We start from the raw sequence: 16067 nt of genomic DNA, 5'->3' as shown, positions 1-16067 counted from the left end.
TACATTTCCAACATTTATCTGAACAATTTTCATTCTGCTTAGCAAGTTTATCTGGTGTAATATACCATCTATAAAACATCTTATACATATTTTCTTATATGATACTGCCTCAGTCATTGTAATGTTTTTAGACCATATCTGGTCCCACTCTCTCCAAGTAATGTTATGACCTACGTTTTGGGCCCATAGAATCATATTTTGCTTGACATTGAGGTCCTTCTTGTATAGTTCTTCTGTGTATTCTTGCCATCTCTTCCTAATCTCTTCTGCTTCTGTTAGGTCCCTACAGTTTTTGTCCTTTATCATGGCCAGCTTTGCATGAAACGTTCCCTTGATTTCTCCAATTTTCTTGAAGAGATCTCTAGTCATTCCCATTCTATTGTTTTCCTCTATTACTTTGCATTGTTCATTCAGGAAGGCCTCCTTATCTCTCCTTGCTGTTCTCTGGAAATCTGCATTCAGTTGGGTAAATCTTTCCTTTTCACCTTTGCCTTTCGCTTTCCTTCTTTCATTTGCTATTTGTAAAGCCTTATCAGACAGCCACTTTGCTTTCTTGCATTTCTTTTTCTTTGGGATGGTGCTGATTGCTGCCTTCTGTACAATGTCACAAACCTCCGTCCATAGTTCGTCAGGCACTCCGTCTATCAAATCTAGTCCCTTAAACCTATTCTTCACCTCCACTGTATATTCATCAGGGATGTGATCTAGGTCAAACCTGAATGGCCTAGTGGTTTTCCCAACTTTCTTCAGTTTAAGTCGAATTTTGCAATGAGTAGCTCATGATCTGAGCCACAGTCAGATCCAGGTCTTGTTTTTACTGACTGTATAGAGCTTCTCCATCTTTGACTGCAAATGGTATAATCAATCTGATTTTAGTGTTGCCCATCTGGTGACGTCCATGTGTAGAGTTGCCTCTTTGGTTGTTGGAAGAGGGTGTTCGCTATGACCAGTATGTTCTCTTGACAAAACTTTGTTAGCCTTTGCCTGGCTTCATTTTGTTCTCCAAGGCCAAACTAGTCCGTTATTCCAATAACCATTTGACTTCCTATTTTAGCATTCCAGTCCCTTATGATGATAAGGACATCTTTTTTGGTGTTAGTTCCAGGAGGTGTTGTAGGTCTTCATAGAACCGGTCTACTTCAACCTCTTCTGCATTAATGGTTGGGGCATAGACTTGGATTACTGTGATGTTGAATGGTTTGCCTTGGATTCGGACCAAGATCATTCTGTCATTTTTGAGATTGTATCCCATTACTGCCTTTTTCACTCTCTTGTTGACTGTAAAGGCCACACCATTATTTCTATGGGATTCTTGGCTACAGTAGTAGATATAATGGTCTTCTGAGTTAAATTCGCCCATTCCTGTCCACTTTAGTTCACTGATTCCCAAGATGTTGATTGCCATCTCATTTTTGATCACGTCAAGCTTACCTTAATTCATAGATCTGACATTCCAGGTTCCTATGCAGTATTGTTCCTTGCCGCATCGGACTTTGCTTTCACCAACAGAAACATCCACAGCTGAGCGTCCTTTCAGCTTTGACCCAGCCACTTTTTTCTTTCTGGGGTTACTTATACTTGCCCTCTGCTCCTCCCCAGTAGCATATTGGACACCTTCCAACCTGAGGGGCTCATCTTCCGGTGTCATATCTTTTAGCCTTTTGTTACTGTCCATGGGTTTTCTTGGCAAAGATACTGGAGTGGGTTGCCATTTCCTTCTCCAGTGGATCACACTTGGTCTGAGTTCTCTGCTGTGGCCTGTCTGTCCTGGGTGGCCCTCCACGGCATAGCCCACAGCCTCATTGAACCATGCCAGCCCCCTCACCACACCAAGGCAGTGATCCATGAGAGAGCCAGTGCCTTTACCAGCTGTGTATAAGAGTACAGCTTCTCCTGGGAGAAGGCGGTGGGAAAAAACTACACTTCTTCCTTCTGTATGGCTAAATAAAGGTCAGGGCTCCTGTCCTGTGAGTTAGGCTATCACAGCCCCATGAGAAGGCAGCACCATGACGAAGGGAAACTGCAAGATATGACCTTATTTGAAAACTATGAGAAACAGAAGTCTGGATTGGCTTGCAAAAGGGGTTGTTGTTGTTGTTCAGTCGCACAGTCGAGTCCGACTCTTTGCTAACGATGAACACCTCCATTGGTGGCAAGTTGGAATCATGGGAAGCTAAACGGAAATTACCTGCTATGCCAGGTGAATTGAGGATGGAGGTAAATAAGGAGTTTTGTGGCACATAAAGCAATTGTGGAGGCCTTTTTACCTTTCAAAGTGTGAATCTTTTTATCTTGGTAGCTGAAAACAGCTGTGGGGAAGGGTCGTGCGTTCATTCGCTATTGCCTGGTCCATCAGCAGCTGGCTGAGACATTGCAGCTTTGCTTCTTGGAGCCAAAGGTCACCAGGTAAAGAGTGCTTTAAGCAGCGGGGTAGGGAGAGGAAGTACTTTAGCTGAAACAGACCAAGCCAGAGAACACCGCAAGTCTAGAATCATGGTGTACAGTGGAACAGTGGGGGGGGGGAATGGTTTGAGGAATGAAAACCTGGAGAAATCCTTCATCCTGAGAAGTGAAGGGCATGATTTCATCCAAAAGTAATAGCAATAGAATCCCAATGCTTGCTCTCTGATGGAGGAATCACGAAGTAGAGGCAGAAGCAGGCACATCTACTGAGCAAAAAGACAGCTTGTGGGGTGTTCTGAGTCTGTGGGCCAAAGTAGTTGTGACACTGTCCTGGTGTCTATTGTGTGGATGCTGCTTCTATGTTAAATGGATTTTAAAACTCAACTGAGGCCCCAGTCACACGGAGAATTTGCTGCACGAAAGGCACAAATGTCAGCCGGATTTTTGGGGTGCGATCACGCCGCAACATCTGGGAAGCGTAGCGCACCCGTGGCCAACCCATGGCATCCCGCCAAAGATGCGGAGTTAAAAAGTACCACGGAAAGAGCACTAGTATCCGGAAAATGCGCGGCACAGGCAGGCGACTGATCATGGGAGCGCTAGTATCCCGTGGCATCCGGTGCCTGTCCACGTCCTGTCGCAAGCTGGATGTTTTTCGTAAGCGCATGCGCACAAACTTGAAACTGAAAGCAGTGCTGCTCCGCGGAACTGCGCATACGCACAAACGCGAAACGCTTGTGTGATCACGCCGTGCTTCTTCTTTGCCACGCTGCAGCATCGCCGTGTGATCGCCAGCTAACAGCTGCAGCACGGAGACTCAGAGGACCGTGTGATTGGGCTACCACGCTTTATTTTGCTCCGGGGCGAACAGCCACACCTCCTCCCCCCCCGGCGTTTTCTGGCCCGTGTGACAGGGGCCTGAGCCCGCAAAACAGTGTTGAGGTTCTCTTTTCTTCCCCACACACCTTTTCATGTACTGAAACAGTCTTGACACTTGAAAATGTGGGGGAGGGCACACGAGCCCCTCAGCCCCCGTGCTGGAGGCCCTTGGGGAATTTTAACATCTTTTTAAAATGGCAGTGGTGTTCCTGCGGTGGACACAAGGTCATTGTTATATCTAGTTTGGCCCTGAGCTAGGAGGTGTTAGGCCATTTCCTAGCACAGTGCCAAGAGCTAGACTGTGTCAGAGACAAGGAAACCTATACTTGGAACCCACACAAACTGTTCCGATGCCCACACCCACATATTCTGAAGTCTCCCAGCCTAGTGCTGCCAACTTACCTTCCTCCCTGTCTCTGCAGCCTTTCAACAAGGTAGCTAACTTTTCCGGGGGGGGGGGAATGGAAGTTCCTTGCCTTGCCTAACGTATAAGGGGTGTTGGGGTACTGCTGCCCCTATAATCTGCAGAGTCTAGCTAGGACAGTGTTTTCACTGCAAGGAGGAGAGTACATAGTGAATTAGCACAACAATATCCCTGTAGCTTCAAGCTGCCCAGCAAGGCAGGTAAGCCCTAGTCAGCAACATCTATGTGGATCTAAGCCAATGGCATGTATGGAGGTGAATCTTACTGGGGGGTTTAGAATCACTTCCATTTTGCTTGTTGCAGTGAGTGGTACTATGCGCGCAGCCCCTTCCTGGACCAAGAGCTGTGGCTGGACATCTTGGGCTCTCTCTATGAGCTGGATGCCATTGCCTTCCATCTGGCACTCTGCAGAGCAGACCTGGATGCTACATGGCCTGTGGTCTTAAGGTAAGCATCAGGAAGAAAAACTTTCCCCCAAATCTGAGGGAGGGCAGTTTAAATTACAGCTTCTTCATACAGACATCTTTAAGAGCAGGTTACTACAAGGAGCCAGTTTGGTGTAGTGGTTAAGTGCGCGGACTCTAATCTAGGAGAGCCGGGTTTGATTCCCCACTTCTCCACTGGCACCTGGCTGGATGACCTTGGGCAAGCCATAGTTCTGGCACAGCTGTTCTTGAAAAAAAGAGCAGTTTCTGTCAGAGCTCTCTCAGTCCCACCTACCTCACAGGGTGTCTGTTGTGGGGAGGGGAAGGGGAAGGAGCTTGTAAGCCGCTCTGAGACACCTTTGGGTAGTGAAGGCCCGGGTATAAACCCAATTTCTTCTTCTTCTTGATGCCGATTCTGCGCATTATCTCTGTTGAAGGTACCCTCCCTGCAACATAGGGCTACCACCAAAAACACTTTGTCTAGGAACATATGAACCTGCCTTGTACTGAAACAGACCACTGGTGTACCAAGGTCAGTACTGTCTAATCTGACTGGCAGTGGCTCTCCACTGGTTGCCAGGCCAAGCCTGGCACTGAGCAGGAGGGTTTTGGAGATGGGGAAATGAGGGGGGGGGGTATGACATTGCCAGTAGCACTATGTCACTAACGGGTCCAATCTGAAAGCAACAATGCGTAGGTCTAATTAAAACCATAGAGTTCCTGGCAATTCCTTGAGCTACCCATTTTCACTTTCTGGCTGTACCTGGAAGGAATACATTGGAATAGAGACCAGTGGGATTTTTAAAAATAATAATGTTGCAATGGTGACAGTCAGCAGGAGGCCTCCAGCCACACCAGGTGGCCTGGCAACTATTCTCCAGGGTCTCATGCAGAGGTCTTTCACATCACCTATTCCCGGATCTTGTTAACTAGAGATCCCAGGGATTCAACCTGGAACCTTCTGCATGCAAAGCAGATTCTCTACTGCTAAAACATGGAACCCAAAGAGTGATTGACACATGGAATCCAGTACCACAGGAGGTGGTGGCAGCTACAAGCATGGAGGGCTTCAAGAGGGAACTGGATAAACATATGGAGCAGAGGTCCATCAGTGGCTATTAACCACAAGGTGTAGATAGGAACTCTGAGTCTGGGGCAAGTGATGCTCTGTATTCTTGGTGCTTGGGGGTAGGGGCAACAGTGGGAGGGCTTCTAGTATCCTGGCCCCACTGCTGGACCTCCTGATGGCACCTGGTATTGCCTCCATTCATAGTGGGGATGCACTTACCCTTTAGCTCACCTCTCTTCCCTTTCCCCCCATCCATCACTGCTCTTTTTTCCTCTCCCTGAGTGCCCTTTCAGCATGTTGGCTGATCTGTGCACCATCTTTGCAAGCTCTCCCTCCAAGCCTATGTGGATGATTTGCTATACATCATCCCATCTCCTCGAGCCATCTCTTTCCCTCTATGCCTCTCATTTATGGCCCCCAACCAGTGGGGTCTTCTCCCTCCCCTTCTTTCTCCTAGGGGTTATGACCTGGCATCTACAGCTCTTTCCACACAAACTGAATTCAAATGCATTGTCCTGAGAGACAGTTTATCCACAGGAAGCTCATAAAATAAATGGGAGGGCTGGTGTCACTGGCATCCTTGGCAGGTCTATAACTTTTGTTTCTTTTTAGGATTTTGCCACAGGATCCCAAGGAAACCGCTGCGCACAGCCAGGTGGAGAAGGCAACCTCCCAGGTATATAATCCTCATTTCTTGGCTCACCCCCAACCTCTGCACAGGAAGATACTGTCCCCTTGCCAGCAATGGCTTGAGATTACCAGCGGACCCTGAGGTTTCCTTTCCCATTTCCCTAGAGCCTAAGCCCCACTGCACAGCCACCCCAGGACAGGAAGGTTGTGGTTCTACAGTCTTCACCTCTGTGGACTCCATCCTGAAATGGTTGCTGCCTCTCCCAGTTCACATCAGTAATTAAGCGATTCCCAGTTCCCATGAGATGACTGGGGAAGAACAGAACCTTGGCTGTGGTGGAGAGCAACCTCTGACCTGACACAAATCTGCCCAAAACACAGTACTCCAAGCCTTCAGCATTGACTGCCCATTCTATGGCATTGTGGAGGTTACCAAGACTTATCAGTGCCATTACAACATGCCCCGTTATTGGATGCGGGCAGAAACCTAATAATAAACTGTATTCCCAGTTCTTCTTTAGCTTACAGTAAAGCCAGTGCCTTTTCTAGCAAGGTATTAAACGCATCAAATGGTCGGAGCTGACTTTGAGTGTTGTCCACTACCCAAGGTGTTAACTGGGTCTGTGCCAGGACTAGAAAGATTGACAAACTTATAGCAATGGGCCTAACGAAACACATCCTTTAACTGGGGAAGCTGGGAAAGGGGAGTCAGTGGCAGCTGATCTCCATGGAAAATGTACAGTGGTACAAATCTATGTAGGGATCCACAATCAACATAATCAGTGCAATTTGCTTATTCTAACCTCGGGGGAAGGCATACATAAAATCTAAAGATACAGGGTCTTCACCTGTTGTGCTAGCCCAGCTTCAGAATTCTGTGTATATCAGCAAGCTGAAGGTTTGCTTAGCTCTCATAGTTCAGGCAGGCTGTTCTTTGTAACCATAAAGCAGTGCCTGTTCATTCATCTTTCATGTTATCTTAAGAAGGGCAAAAAATTGCTCTGGGGATAGGGGAGTACTCTCATGGTTACAACTCAGGTTCCAGGCAATTGGCTCCCTCCAAAGCCAGCTTTCCCCCCAGTTCAGGGTTTGGGGATCAGTTTTTCAGAGTTTGCCCCATGAGGAGGAAATATATGTTTGTGATGGGAATGCTTCCAAATATCCCATTAATTGCTCTACAAATGCATGACTGTTCTCAGTGTCCTGTGAGATCATATTTATTAGCTCCTGATCAGGAAAATATTAGGATGTTTGTCAATATCACACTAATTTTTTCCATTTGTATCTGTTTACTGGCAGCGATGTGCTTTCCAAGGCTAGTTTTTATGCGTAAGCATGTGTCCACTTACAAGTAGTTGTGACTCTAACATCAACTGTTCGTCTCATTTTGGGCAATTCTACATGGTGACGACACACTTTACCAAGTGCTTGTTTCTTGACCATAGGCAGGGAACTCCAACAGAGATTGCAAGAGCCACCAAGGAGCCAATGAAGACTGCAGGAATCCATCAGAAATAAAGGACCACTGTGTCATTCAGTCTACTGCTCCTAGCCTATTAAGGCCGGGGCTGGAAAATTCAATGGAAAAATGGATTGGGGTCTGGAGAAGCAGAAAGAACAGTCTGCTCCAGATGAGTTCTCTCATAAAACGGAGTCCTTTTATGGAAAGAGATGCCCAGGGTTCAGCTTCTATTAAAAAGAAGCTGGTGGAAGTACAAGGGGCAAACAGTGACTTGCAGGCACAGGTGGAAACAGAGCATCCAAGCAATGTATTTTCCACCCAAGAACTAGGTCCCCTGCTACCAGGACTTTGCCCTTATAGGAAGCCTGAGAGATCACATCAGGGGCCCACGGAAGGTGTCAGCCAGTGGAAACAACAGGACTTGGGGGTATTGATGTGGGAGCTTGGGGCTTTACAACAGAAGATGTCCCAGCAACAAAGGGAAAGCACAAGCATAAGACAAGCCCTTTCTGAGGAAAACAGGGCTCTGAAAGAAGAGCTGGCAAAACAGGAAGAGAAAATGGAAGGGAAGGAAAAACAGCAGCAGGAGCTCACCAAGGCCATAGGAGCCCTCAGAGAGGCAGAACGTAAGATTGCTAATCTGTCCAGTGAATGCCGGGAGGCTTGGGACAAGAAAGTTGCAGCTGAAAAGTCTCTAGAGGAGGCACATCAGCGGCTGAGTTCTCAGGAGGTAGAGAGAAGAAAGCACCTGGCGGACATTGAGGCCCAAGAACTGAGGCGGCGGCAACTGACATCTCGATGTCAAGGACTGCAGGAGAAACTGAAGATGTGTGAAGAGAGTCTGAAGAAATGGGAAGCTCAGGCAGTTGCCCTGCAAAACCAACATGGCCATCTGGAAACAGCAGAGGAACAGCCAGAAGAGCTGACTTGCAGACTAGCAGAAAAGGAAGAACAGTCAGCTATGCTGGAGAAGGGACTCCTAAGAGAGAAATTAGGGAGAAGTCTTGGTGAGATAGAGGCCCTTGAGAGGGAGAAGGAGACTCTTATTGAAACTCTGGTCTCTCAGGAACAGAGTCTGGTGTTTTCAAAACTTGAAATTCAGGATCTTCGGAAGGAGCTATCAGCATCTCAAGAGCTTCTTGTCACCCTTCAGAATTCTTTGATGGAGCAGGAGAAAGACTTGAGGAATAGGGACGTAATAGCTGAGAACTTGCAGGGAAACTTAAATGACCAATTAGCTGAGCTTCAGAAAGCCCTGGAGAAAAACACTGCACTGAAAGAGGAGTTGGAGGAAATGGTCAGCAAGAACTCTCAGCTGGAAGGACAAGTTGTTGAACAGCAAGTCAGATGGGAAAAAAATTTCCATGAACTGAGGAGCCAACTGGGAACTTTAGAAAAGAAGGCAAACAAACTGGAAGAGGAGAAGCAGAATCTCCAGGCCACACTACAACGAGCCCTTGAAGAAAAAGAGGCTTTGGAGAAGCAAGTTCAAAGCACTACTGCCACCATGGAGACACGGACCCATGAGGCCACACAGCTTAGAAATGCACTGGAGAAGCTGACAGCCACCAGCCAAATACTACAGAAAGCCTTGCAAGAGAACAATGAAATTGTGGTCTCAGACCTAAAACAGGAGTGTCTGAAGTTGGGAAACCAAGTGAAGGAACTGGAGCTTGACCAAATGAAAGCCACTAACATAGCAGAGATGCTAAGTATAGAGCTGGAACAGTGCTGGGAGTTGCCAACAGAAGACGTTGCTCAGCAGAAGGCACTGGCTTCTACTATCACTGTCCTGGATCTAGCATATGAAACCAGAGGTGAAGAAGTCAAGGCCCTAGCCAATGAGAGGAGCATTACAGAAAGAAATGGTCGTGGAATGGCAGAGTCACAGCAGGCAGAAAAAGCAGCTCAGATGGATGTACTGCAAAACTGGGGAAAAGCCATCATGAAGGACACCAGTACAAAGCCCAGAATGGAAATCCATGGGAAGGTAGGAGCCCATTGTTCCATAGGCAATATGTCAGAGGTAGCCAATAGCTGGGAAATAAGATGCAATTGATTCTGAACACATCTGCAGACCTGGCACCCCTTTTCTCCACAAGCCCAAACCAGAAAGGTCTCACGTCCTGTACCTAGGAGCCCTGGCCATTGTAGTTTTGTAAGGGTACCATAGAGATAACACAGATAATTTGGTATGTCCTCAGAGACAATGGCCAAAATTCTCTTGGTAGATTCCGGAACTGGCAAAAGAAGCATCACTTAAGCCTCTCCACCAGGGAAAGGAGAGTGTTGCTAGAAAGAATAATAATAATACTTGGCATTTATATAGCACTTTCGTCATTCAAATTACTTCCGACTTGTACAAATTACTTGTAATCCTTACAAAAGCCCAGTTACAGAGATCAGCACTGTTCCCATTTTGCAAATTAGGAGTTGAGGTTGAAAGTGGGTTACTAATAACTACACAGTGAGTTTATGGCAAAGATGAGATTTGAACCAGAGAGCTCTCAGAGTCTAGTTCATTCATTTGACCATCACCTTAGCTCCCAAAATAGGCCCACACCTCTGTGAAGGAATGAGCTGTGAGAGTCAAGCCCTGGAATCTAGTCTTTGTTAACATCTGGATTAGAGGCAAAATTAATACGGGAGCATACAATTCAACAAGGTCAGTTTCCCCTATTTTTAATTGGAATGCAAAAATTTAACTTTAAAATTTGAGTTTCAAATTCCAGATTGTGAACTCTGAATTTAGATGGAATCTAGTTTTTCCTGTTGATCACAAATTTTGGTCAAGGGGGTTCTAATGTTCAAAGTTTAGTGACAAAGTTTGAGCTTCAATGCCAAAAACCTGCCATTTAAAACTAAAAATGTTTTTTTAAAAAAACTTTTAATTTTTTAAATTTTTATACTGCATTAGCATTTCACAGCATTCATATCAAAAGCTCAGTGTTGCCTATAAAAACTCATGATCAGTCCTGGTAGTTGGCACAAATATGTACAAAAATATATTCTAATAACGGGGGGATTCCATGGAAGTGCATAACCAGAACTTCATCTATTCTGCACTCTTTTATTCCCACCTATATTTTGAGGAAATGCAGATTACTAAAGCAGAACACATTGTGCAAATTAAAATGTTATATCATCTTGCTGTGGAAAGTAATCAGACAGTTCACACAGCGGGGTCCCTGAAAGGTCTATAGTAGGATCAGCGCTGTTTAACATTCATAAATGATCTATAGGTAAAGGTAAAGGTTTCCCTTGCTTGAAAGCCAGTCAAATCCGACTCTAGGGTTGCGGTGCTCATCTCTGTTTCCAAGCCGAAGAGACAGCGCTGTCCGAAGAAGTTTCCGTGGTCATGCGGCCGGCATGACTAAACACCAAGGTGCACGGAACGCTGTTCCCTTCCCACCGAAGTGGTCCCTATTTATCTACTTAAATTTCTTGCTTTTGAACTGCTAGGTTGGCAGGAGCTGGAACCAGAGACGGGAGCTCACTCCGTCATGTGGTACTCGGGTCTCGAACTGCTGAACTACTGACCTTCCAGCCTGCAGTTCAGCGTCTTAACCACTTGAGCCACCGCGGCTCCTTAAATGATCTATAATCAACGCTAAATGATTTTGGATAGCGAAAATCCAAGCAGGTTGCAAAGAGCTTCAAGTAAGCCTCTCAAACCTGTGTGAACAACCAATAAAAACACAAATGGTCTGTGAATGATGTACAGGGCTAAACCATACATTATGTGTACCCACTTGCCAACACCTTTTCTGGTGCCCACCAAATGTTTTTATGAAGTGGAAAGGGCCAGGTAGGGCTTTTGCCCAGCAAGGCTTCCAGTCTCTTAAAAATGTGGCTTTGGCAGCAGTTGTGACCACAGCTGAAAAATCTTCGCTGTGTGACTTGAAGTAAAGCTATGGCGCTACTTTTGTGGTTGGCTCCGCCTCCTGCAGTAGCCATTTTGTGGCTGCACTCACCACTCTGTCAGAATTCCACAGCCTGCAGTTCAGCATCTTAACCACTTGAGCCACCGCAGCTCATAGGTAATGTTAAATAAACAAGGGGCAGCAGTAAAATTAGGCCAAGGCTAGGCACTGAAATAGACTGAAAGGGAAGGGACTGAAAATAAAGCTGCCAAGAGCATCATTCCTTTGTACAGATTTATAATGTGGCCACAGTTGAAATGCTATGTACAGTCTAGTTGCTTGAAAAGGCAGAGAACAGATCAGGGAGGATATGTGTGTCAATGGTTATTAGCTACAGCTTCCAAGTCCCCTGTTGGGGTGGGACATCCCCTGCTGCCATTGACCACTGTTGCCCTGAGCTGCAGCAGGAGAACAATTAAAAATCTGTGATGCCGGCGATCACGTCTTGTAAAAAAAACCCAGAATTGACATGAGGTAGCTCTAGGAGTTTCTGGGAAAGCTATTTTTACCAGAAGTGGCGATGTTGCTGCCGCTGGCATTGTAGCCTCCCCCCTATCTCTGCAGACGGGCCTCTGCCTGGCAACCCTATTAACTACCCATGATAGCCAAATGGAACCTCCATATTTAGAGTCAATATGCCTCTGAATGCCAACAGCTGGGGGAGAAGACAAAAGGCAGGGTGAAGATTCTGCTTCTTGGCATCCCACTCTGGGAAACAGGGTGTTAGACTAGATGGACCTTGGGTCCAATGCTCCCTCTAAGCTGTGGAGTCCTGTGAGCAAAAATTCTACTTTGCGAGCTACTGGCATTAAAGTTGTGAGCAAGCGATTTGGCCACTGCATCAGTTATTTTGCTCTGGAGCCCTCCTTCCTGAGCTAAGGCAAAAATGTGTGAACTGGAGGCTAAAAAACTGTGAGCTAGCTCACACTAACTCAGCTTAGAGGGAACACTGCTTGGGTCTGATCCAGCCAAGTTCTTAAGTTCTTTTTCTGAGCAGGGTCTGAAGTATTGCTGGAGGTGGGTGGGGGGGGGGGGGGGGAGAATTTGTGTTGAGCAACAGGCAGCTGTAGGCTGTGAAGCCTGGAAATCCAATGGCATTTTCTGAAGGTATGTTAATCATTAAATGTTTGCACCTCTGAAAGAGCTGCATCATCCTAGCCCTTGGTGATTTCTCCACCGCTGTAAACCTCTGATCTGCTGTGCCTTTTCCTTTCCTTGACTTCCCTCAGTGTCTAACTAGCCATTTGGACAAAATGGTGGATGGTGTTCAGAAGGCTAAGCAAATGCTGGTAGTCAAGGAGAAAGAAATGATGTGCCTCAAACAGCAGCTGAGCTGGTAAGTTCAGTAGCCTCCTCACTTAAACTCACCAAGGGAATTTGAATCAACAGCCTCTCTGTCACCTATCCTGTGCTCCTGTTTATATTATTTCCTGAAGCACCGTGGTGAAGGATCACATTATTATTATTAATTATAGCATAATTATATTATGCTATGCTATGCTGTAATATAACCTAATATAATATTATAACATACCGTAATTATCCTCTTTTACCTGCATAACAACCCTGTGAGGTACTGCCATGAACTGTGAGTTGTTATCCTCGGTACAGTGTGTCCGTTTGCCCTGACTTGGATAGTCCAGGCTTGCCCAGTCTCATCAGATCTCAGAAACTAAGCAGGGTTGGCCCAGTTAAATATTTGGTTGGGTGACAATCAATGCTTAGGCTTGCCAAGTCCCCCCGGGGGGGCGGGGAAACCCCCGCCCCAGAGGCCTGTTCCCCGCCGGCGGCGGATCGGACCCCGGGGGGAACCCCACCCCCAAAGCACGCAACGTGCACATCACCCGGAAGTGACGCGACCATGCTGGGCACGCTGGGGGCGGGGCCACGGTCATCCGAGGGAAAACTCTATAATTTTCCCTCGGATGGTCGTGGCCCCGCCCCCAGCATGCCCGGCGTGGTCACGTCACTTCCGTGTGACGGGGTTGTGGCGTGCGCGTGTGCACTCCCGAAGCAGAGCTGGAGTCCCCCGCTCCAGCGCCAATCTGACTTGGGAACCCTATCAATGCTCCATCTAAGCTGTGGAGTCTTATGAGCAAAAATTCTACTTTGTGAGCTCCTGGCATTAAAGTTGTGAGTGAGCAATTTGGCTACTGAGTAAATCTGGAGCTAAGATAAAAATGTGTGAGTTGGAGGCTAAAAAACTGAGCTAGCTCATACTAACTCAGCTTAGAGAAAGCACTGGTGACCCTCAAGGAATATCAGAGTCACTACACAGAGACAGGCAATGGCAAACTGCCTCATGCCTTGAAATCCTAGAGGGTCACCATAAGTTGGCTGCAACTTGAAAGCAAAAGTTTTTTGTTTTTTTTAAAGATGGTGTCAGTGAATATTGGTGAAATATTGGTGAAATTAGTGCACACTAATTGATTCTTGAGCATATATTAAAGATGGTGTCAGTGAATATTGGTGAAAGGAGGGGCACACTAATTGATTCTTGAGCATATAAAGTTCGACTTTACTATCTGTAATTGGGCAAATCCTGGCACATGTACAGTTCTAACACTTTGTCAGACTCCTGCAGCAATCAGTTCTGAACAGTTTTCAATCAAAGAAGTAAAGTTTATTGAGACACTGAGAGTATGCCGATATCTTAACTATTTCATGTTAGAACTGAAGAAAAGCACACACAGCAAAAAGATATACATTATTCAAGGAGGTCCACTGATAGCCCAGGGCCAATCAGGGTTCAGGTAGAAGCCCGCCAAAATAATGGGCTATTTTCCCCAAGAGAAAGACCACACCAGGCACTAAAGGTCATACAGAGATAATAGAAACACAGGAGACACAGGAGAAATGAAACTTGACATTCCAGAGTCATCCCCACTCCCATGGCAGCCAGGGCTTAAGAAAGGCCTCGCTGACACCATCATGATGAATAACAGTGATCACATAGGTCTAAGAGAAACTCCAGAAAAGCCACAGAGTTCAGAGGTGTCTCATGATATAAACTTAAAAGGAAATGGTTATATGATTATTAAGCACTTTACTTGAGCATTTTGGGAGGTGTAATGGGGGAGGGTGTATTTCCTAACAGAGCGTTCTTAGCCCTTCCCTGAACTACAGTTCCTAAGAATCTTTGAATGAAGCCCTGATAGTTAAAATGATATAAACCAGGACTACCTCTGTAATGTTGATAAGACTTCAAAAATTCCTCTTTCTGCTGCTTAGGTCTCAACAGGACAAGCAAAAGGAGCGACTGCTGCTGAAGGAAATCCAACAAGAATTGCAGGAAAAGGAAAATAAATACCAAAAGAAGCTGTCCGAACAGGAGGAATTAATCTGCAGCTTGAAGGGAAGGCTGGTGGAGCTACTGCGGTGAATAACGGGAGTCTGAGGGGAGCTGGGGGAAAAGAGGAGCAGCATCCTTCTGTAAGGGTGACTTTGAAAATGTGGCATTTGGAGAACACAAAACCCAAAGCACACGAAGTATGGGAGTGTCCATCAAGAGTCACATATTCCTAGTTGGGCCCCACAATCCCAACCCACCTCTCTCTGCTATTCCTGCCGTGGGGTCCTCAGATGTATCTGATTGACAACATGTAGTTGTAGAGCTGGTGCAATTAGCTATATGTTTGATCAATTTGGTAGCCATTGAGAAAATGAAACTATGTTAGGAAAGATTTACATTCACCTTCCTTAAAGGTTTTTAATAAATGGATTTAAACCCTAGCAAGTTCTGAATCACTGCCAAAAAAAAAAAAAAAGAGTGGCTACACTTGGGTGTATTTCTGGGATCCCAAGAGGAAGGAGGATGCCTGGCTTTGTTTCAGGCTAGTCCACTGTAACTCTCTGTCAAACAAAAAAGGGAGAGAATCGTGATTGATGGGTTGCTCTCTGCTTCCCCTTGTCTTCCTCAGGGAGAAGGATGCCCTGTGGCAGAAGACTGAAGGCCTCACCTCCTCCATGGCGGGCTCAGCTCCTCAGATCTCAGGAGTGTGTGCTCACTGCAAAAAGGATTTCAGGCTCACGTCACGCCGATACCAGTGCAGGTGATGAGGCCAGTAGTTTGGTTGATGGTAGGAAGAACTGAAAGGGGTAGATGTCTTTGGGGAGACTAGAGTGGGAGGCATGGCAGAACAGCTCTGCTGACCCATTAGAGATGGTCCATTCAGCTCTCCGAGGCATCTAAGCACCTGGTGACTGTCCCACGTCTCTGCTCAGTGATGTGCCACTCTCCCGGCTTGCCTAACTCTCAGAGGAGTTTTTCTTTCTCACTGGTTCTTTTAGGCATTATCTGCCAAGAGATCTAGTATTCTCAGCTTCCTGTCCCATCTTGCTGTTCTAGGGCTCCTCCTAATGCTTGTTTCTCCCACTACCCAGCAACCGGTTAGCATGGGGATGGCTTACTGCACTTACACACTCCTGGGGAAATTTAGCAACTGACTGCCTCCATTCCCCTGATGCCCATTTTAAATAGCATGTTTAAATGCTGGGGTTCTATGTGGTATGGAGAACAACTACCAGCATTCAAATTAGTAAAGAATTTGTTAAAAGTAAAAAGTCCACATATGTACTCTTTGCACAGCAATAGACTGAGAAAGAAATGCAAAAGAAAGGCGCAAACACAAAATTCCCATCCTTCCCTCTATACATGCCCCAGCTGATCGTAATCTAAGGCAGGCTCTTTAATTTAGAAGTTACAGTTCCCTGAGAGCTTCATATCACCTTAGAGTCTTTGTCCAGGAATCCAGCCCTTTGTCTGCTCCATATGGCAACGGTGGCCTTCATTATGGAGCTCAGGTGTGAGAACCCCCTCCTTCAGATGTGTTTAGCCAGAACAGACCCACCA

At 46.3% G+C, this 16067-nt stretch overlaps 1 protein-coding gene across 1 annotated transcript in view; it reads left to right on the top strand.

Annotated features, from left to right (window-relative positions):
• RUFY4 (RUN and FYVE domain containing 4) overlaps positions 1 to 16067 on the top strand; it is a 29697-nt gene that overhangs the window by 10084 nt on the left and 3546 nt on the right. Inside the window, exons 4-10 of the mRNA XM_015410025.1 lie at positions 2300 to 2406; positions 4010 to 4153; positions 5813 to 5876; positions 7276 to 9282; positions 12445 to 12551; positions 14447 to 14593; positions 15136 to 15267. Coding sequence (XP_015265511.1) covers positions 2300 to 2406; positions 4010 to 4153; positions 5813 to 5876; positions 7276 to 9282; positions 12445 to 12551; positions 14447 to 14593; positions 15136 to 15267 — 2708 coding nt within the window. The remainder of the gene's footprint in view (positions 1 to 2299; positions 2407 to 4009; positions 4154 to 5812; positions 5877 to 7275; positions 9283 to 12444; positions 12552 to 14446; positions 14594 to 15135; positions 15268 to 16067) is intronic.

The sequence above is a fragment of the Gekko japonicus genome, unplaced genomic scaffold, assembly GCF_001447785.1.
Source record: "Gekko japonicus isolate JY-2015 unplaced genomic scaffold, Gekko_japonicus_V1.1 scaffold219, whole genome shotgun sequence".
NCBI lineage: Eukaryota > Metazoa > Chordata > Lepidosauria > Squamata > Gekkonidae > Gekko > Gekko japonicus.
Note: the sequence above shows the minus strand (reverse complement) of the source record. Positions and strands in the feature narration are given on the sequence as shown.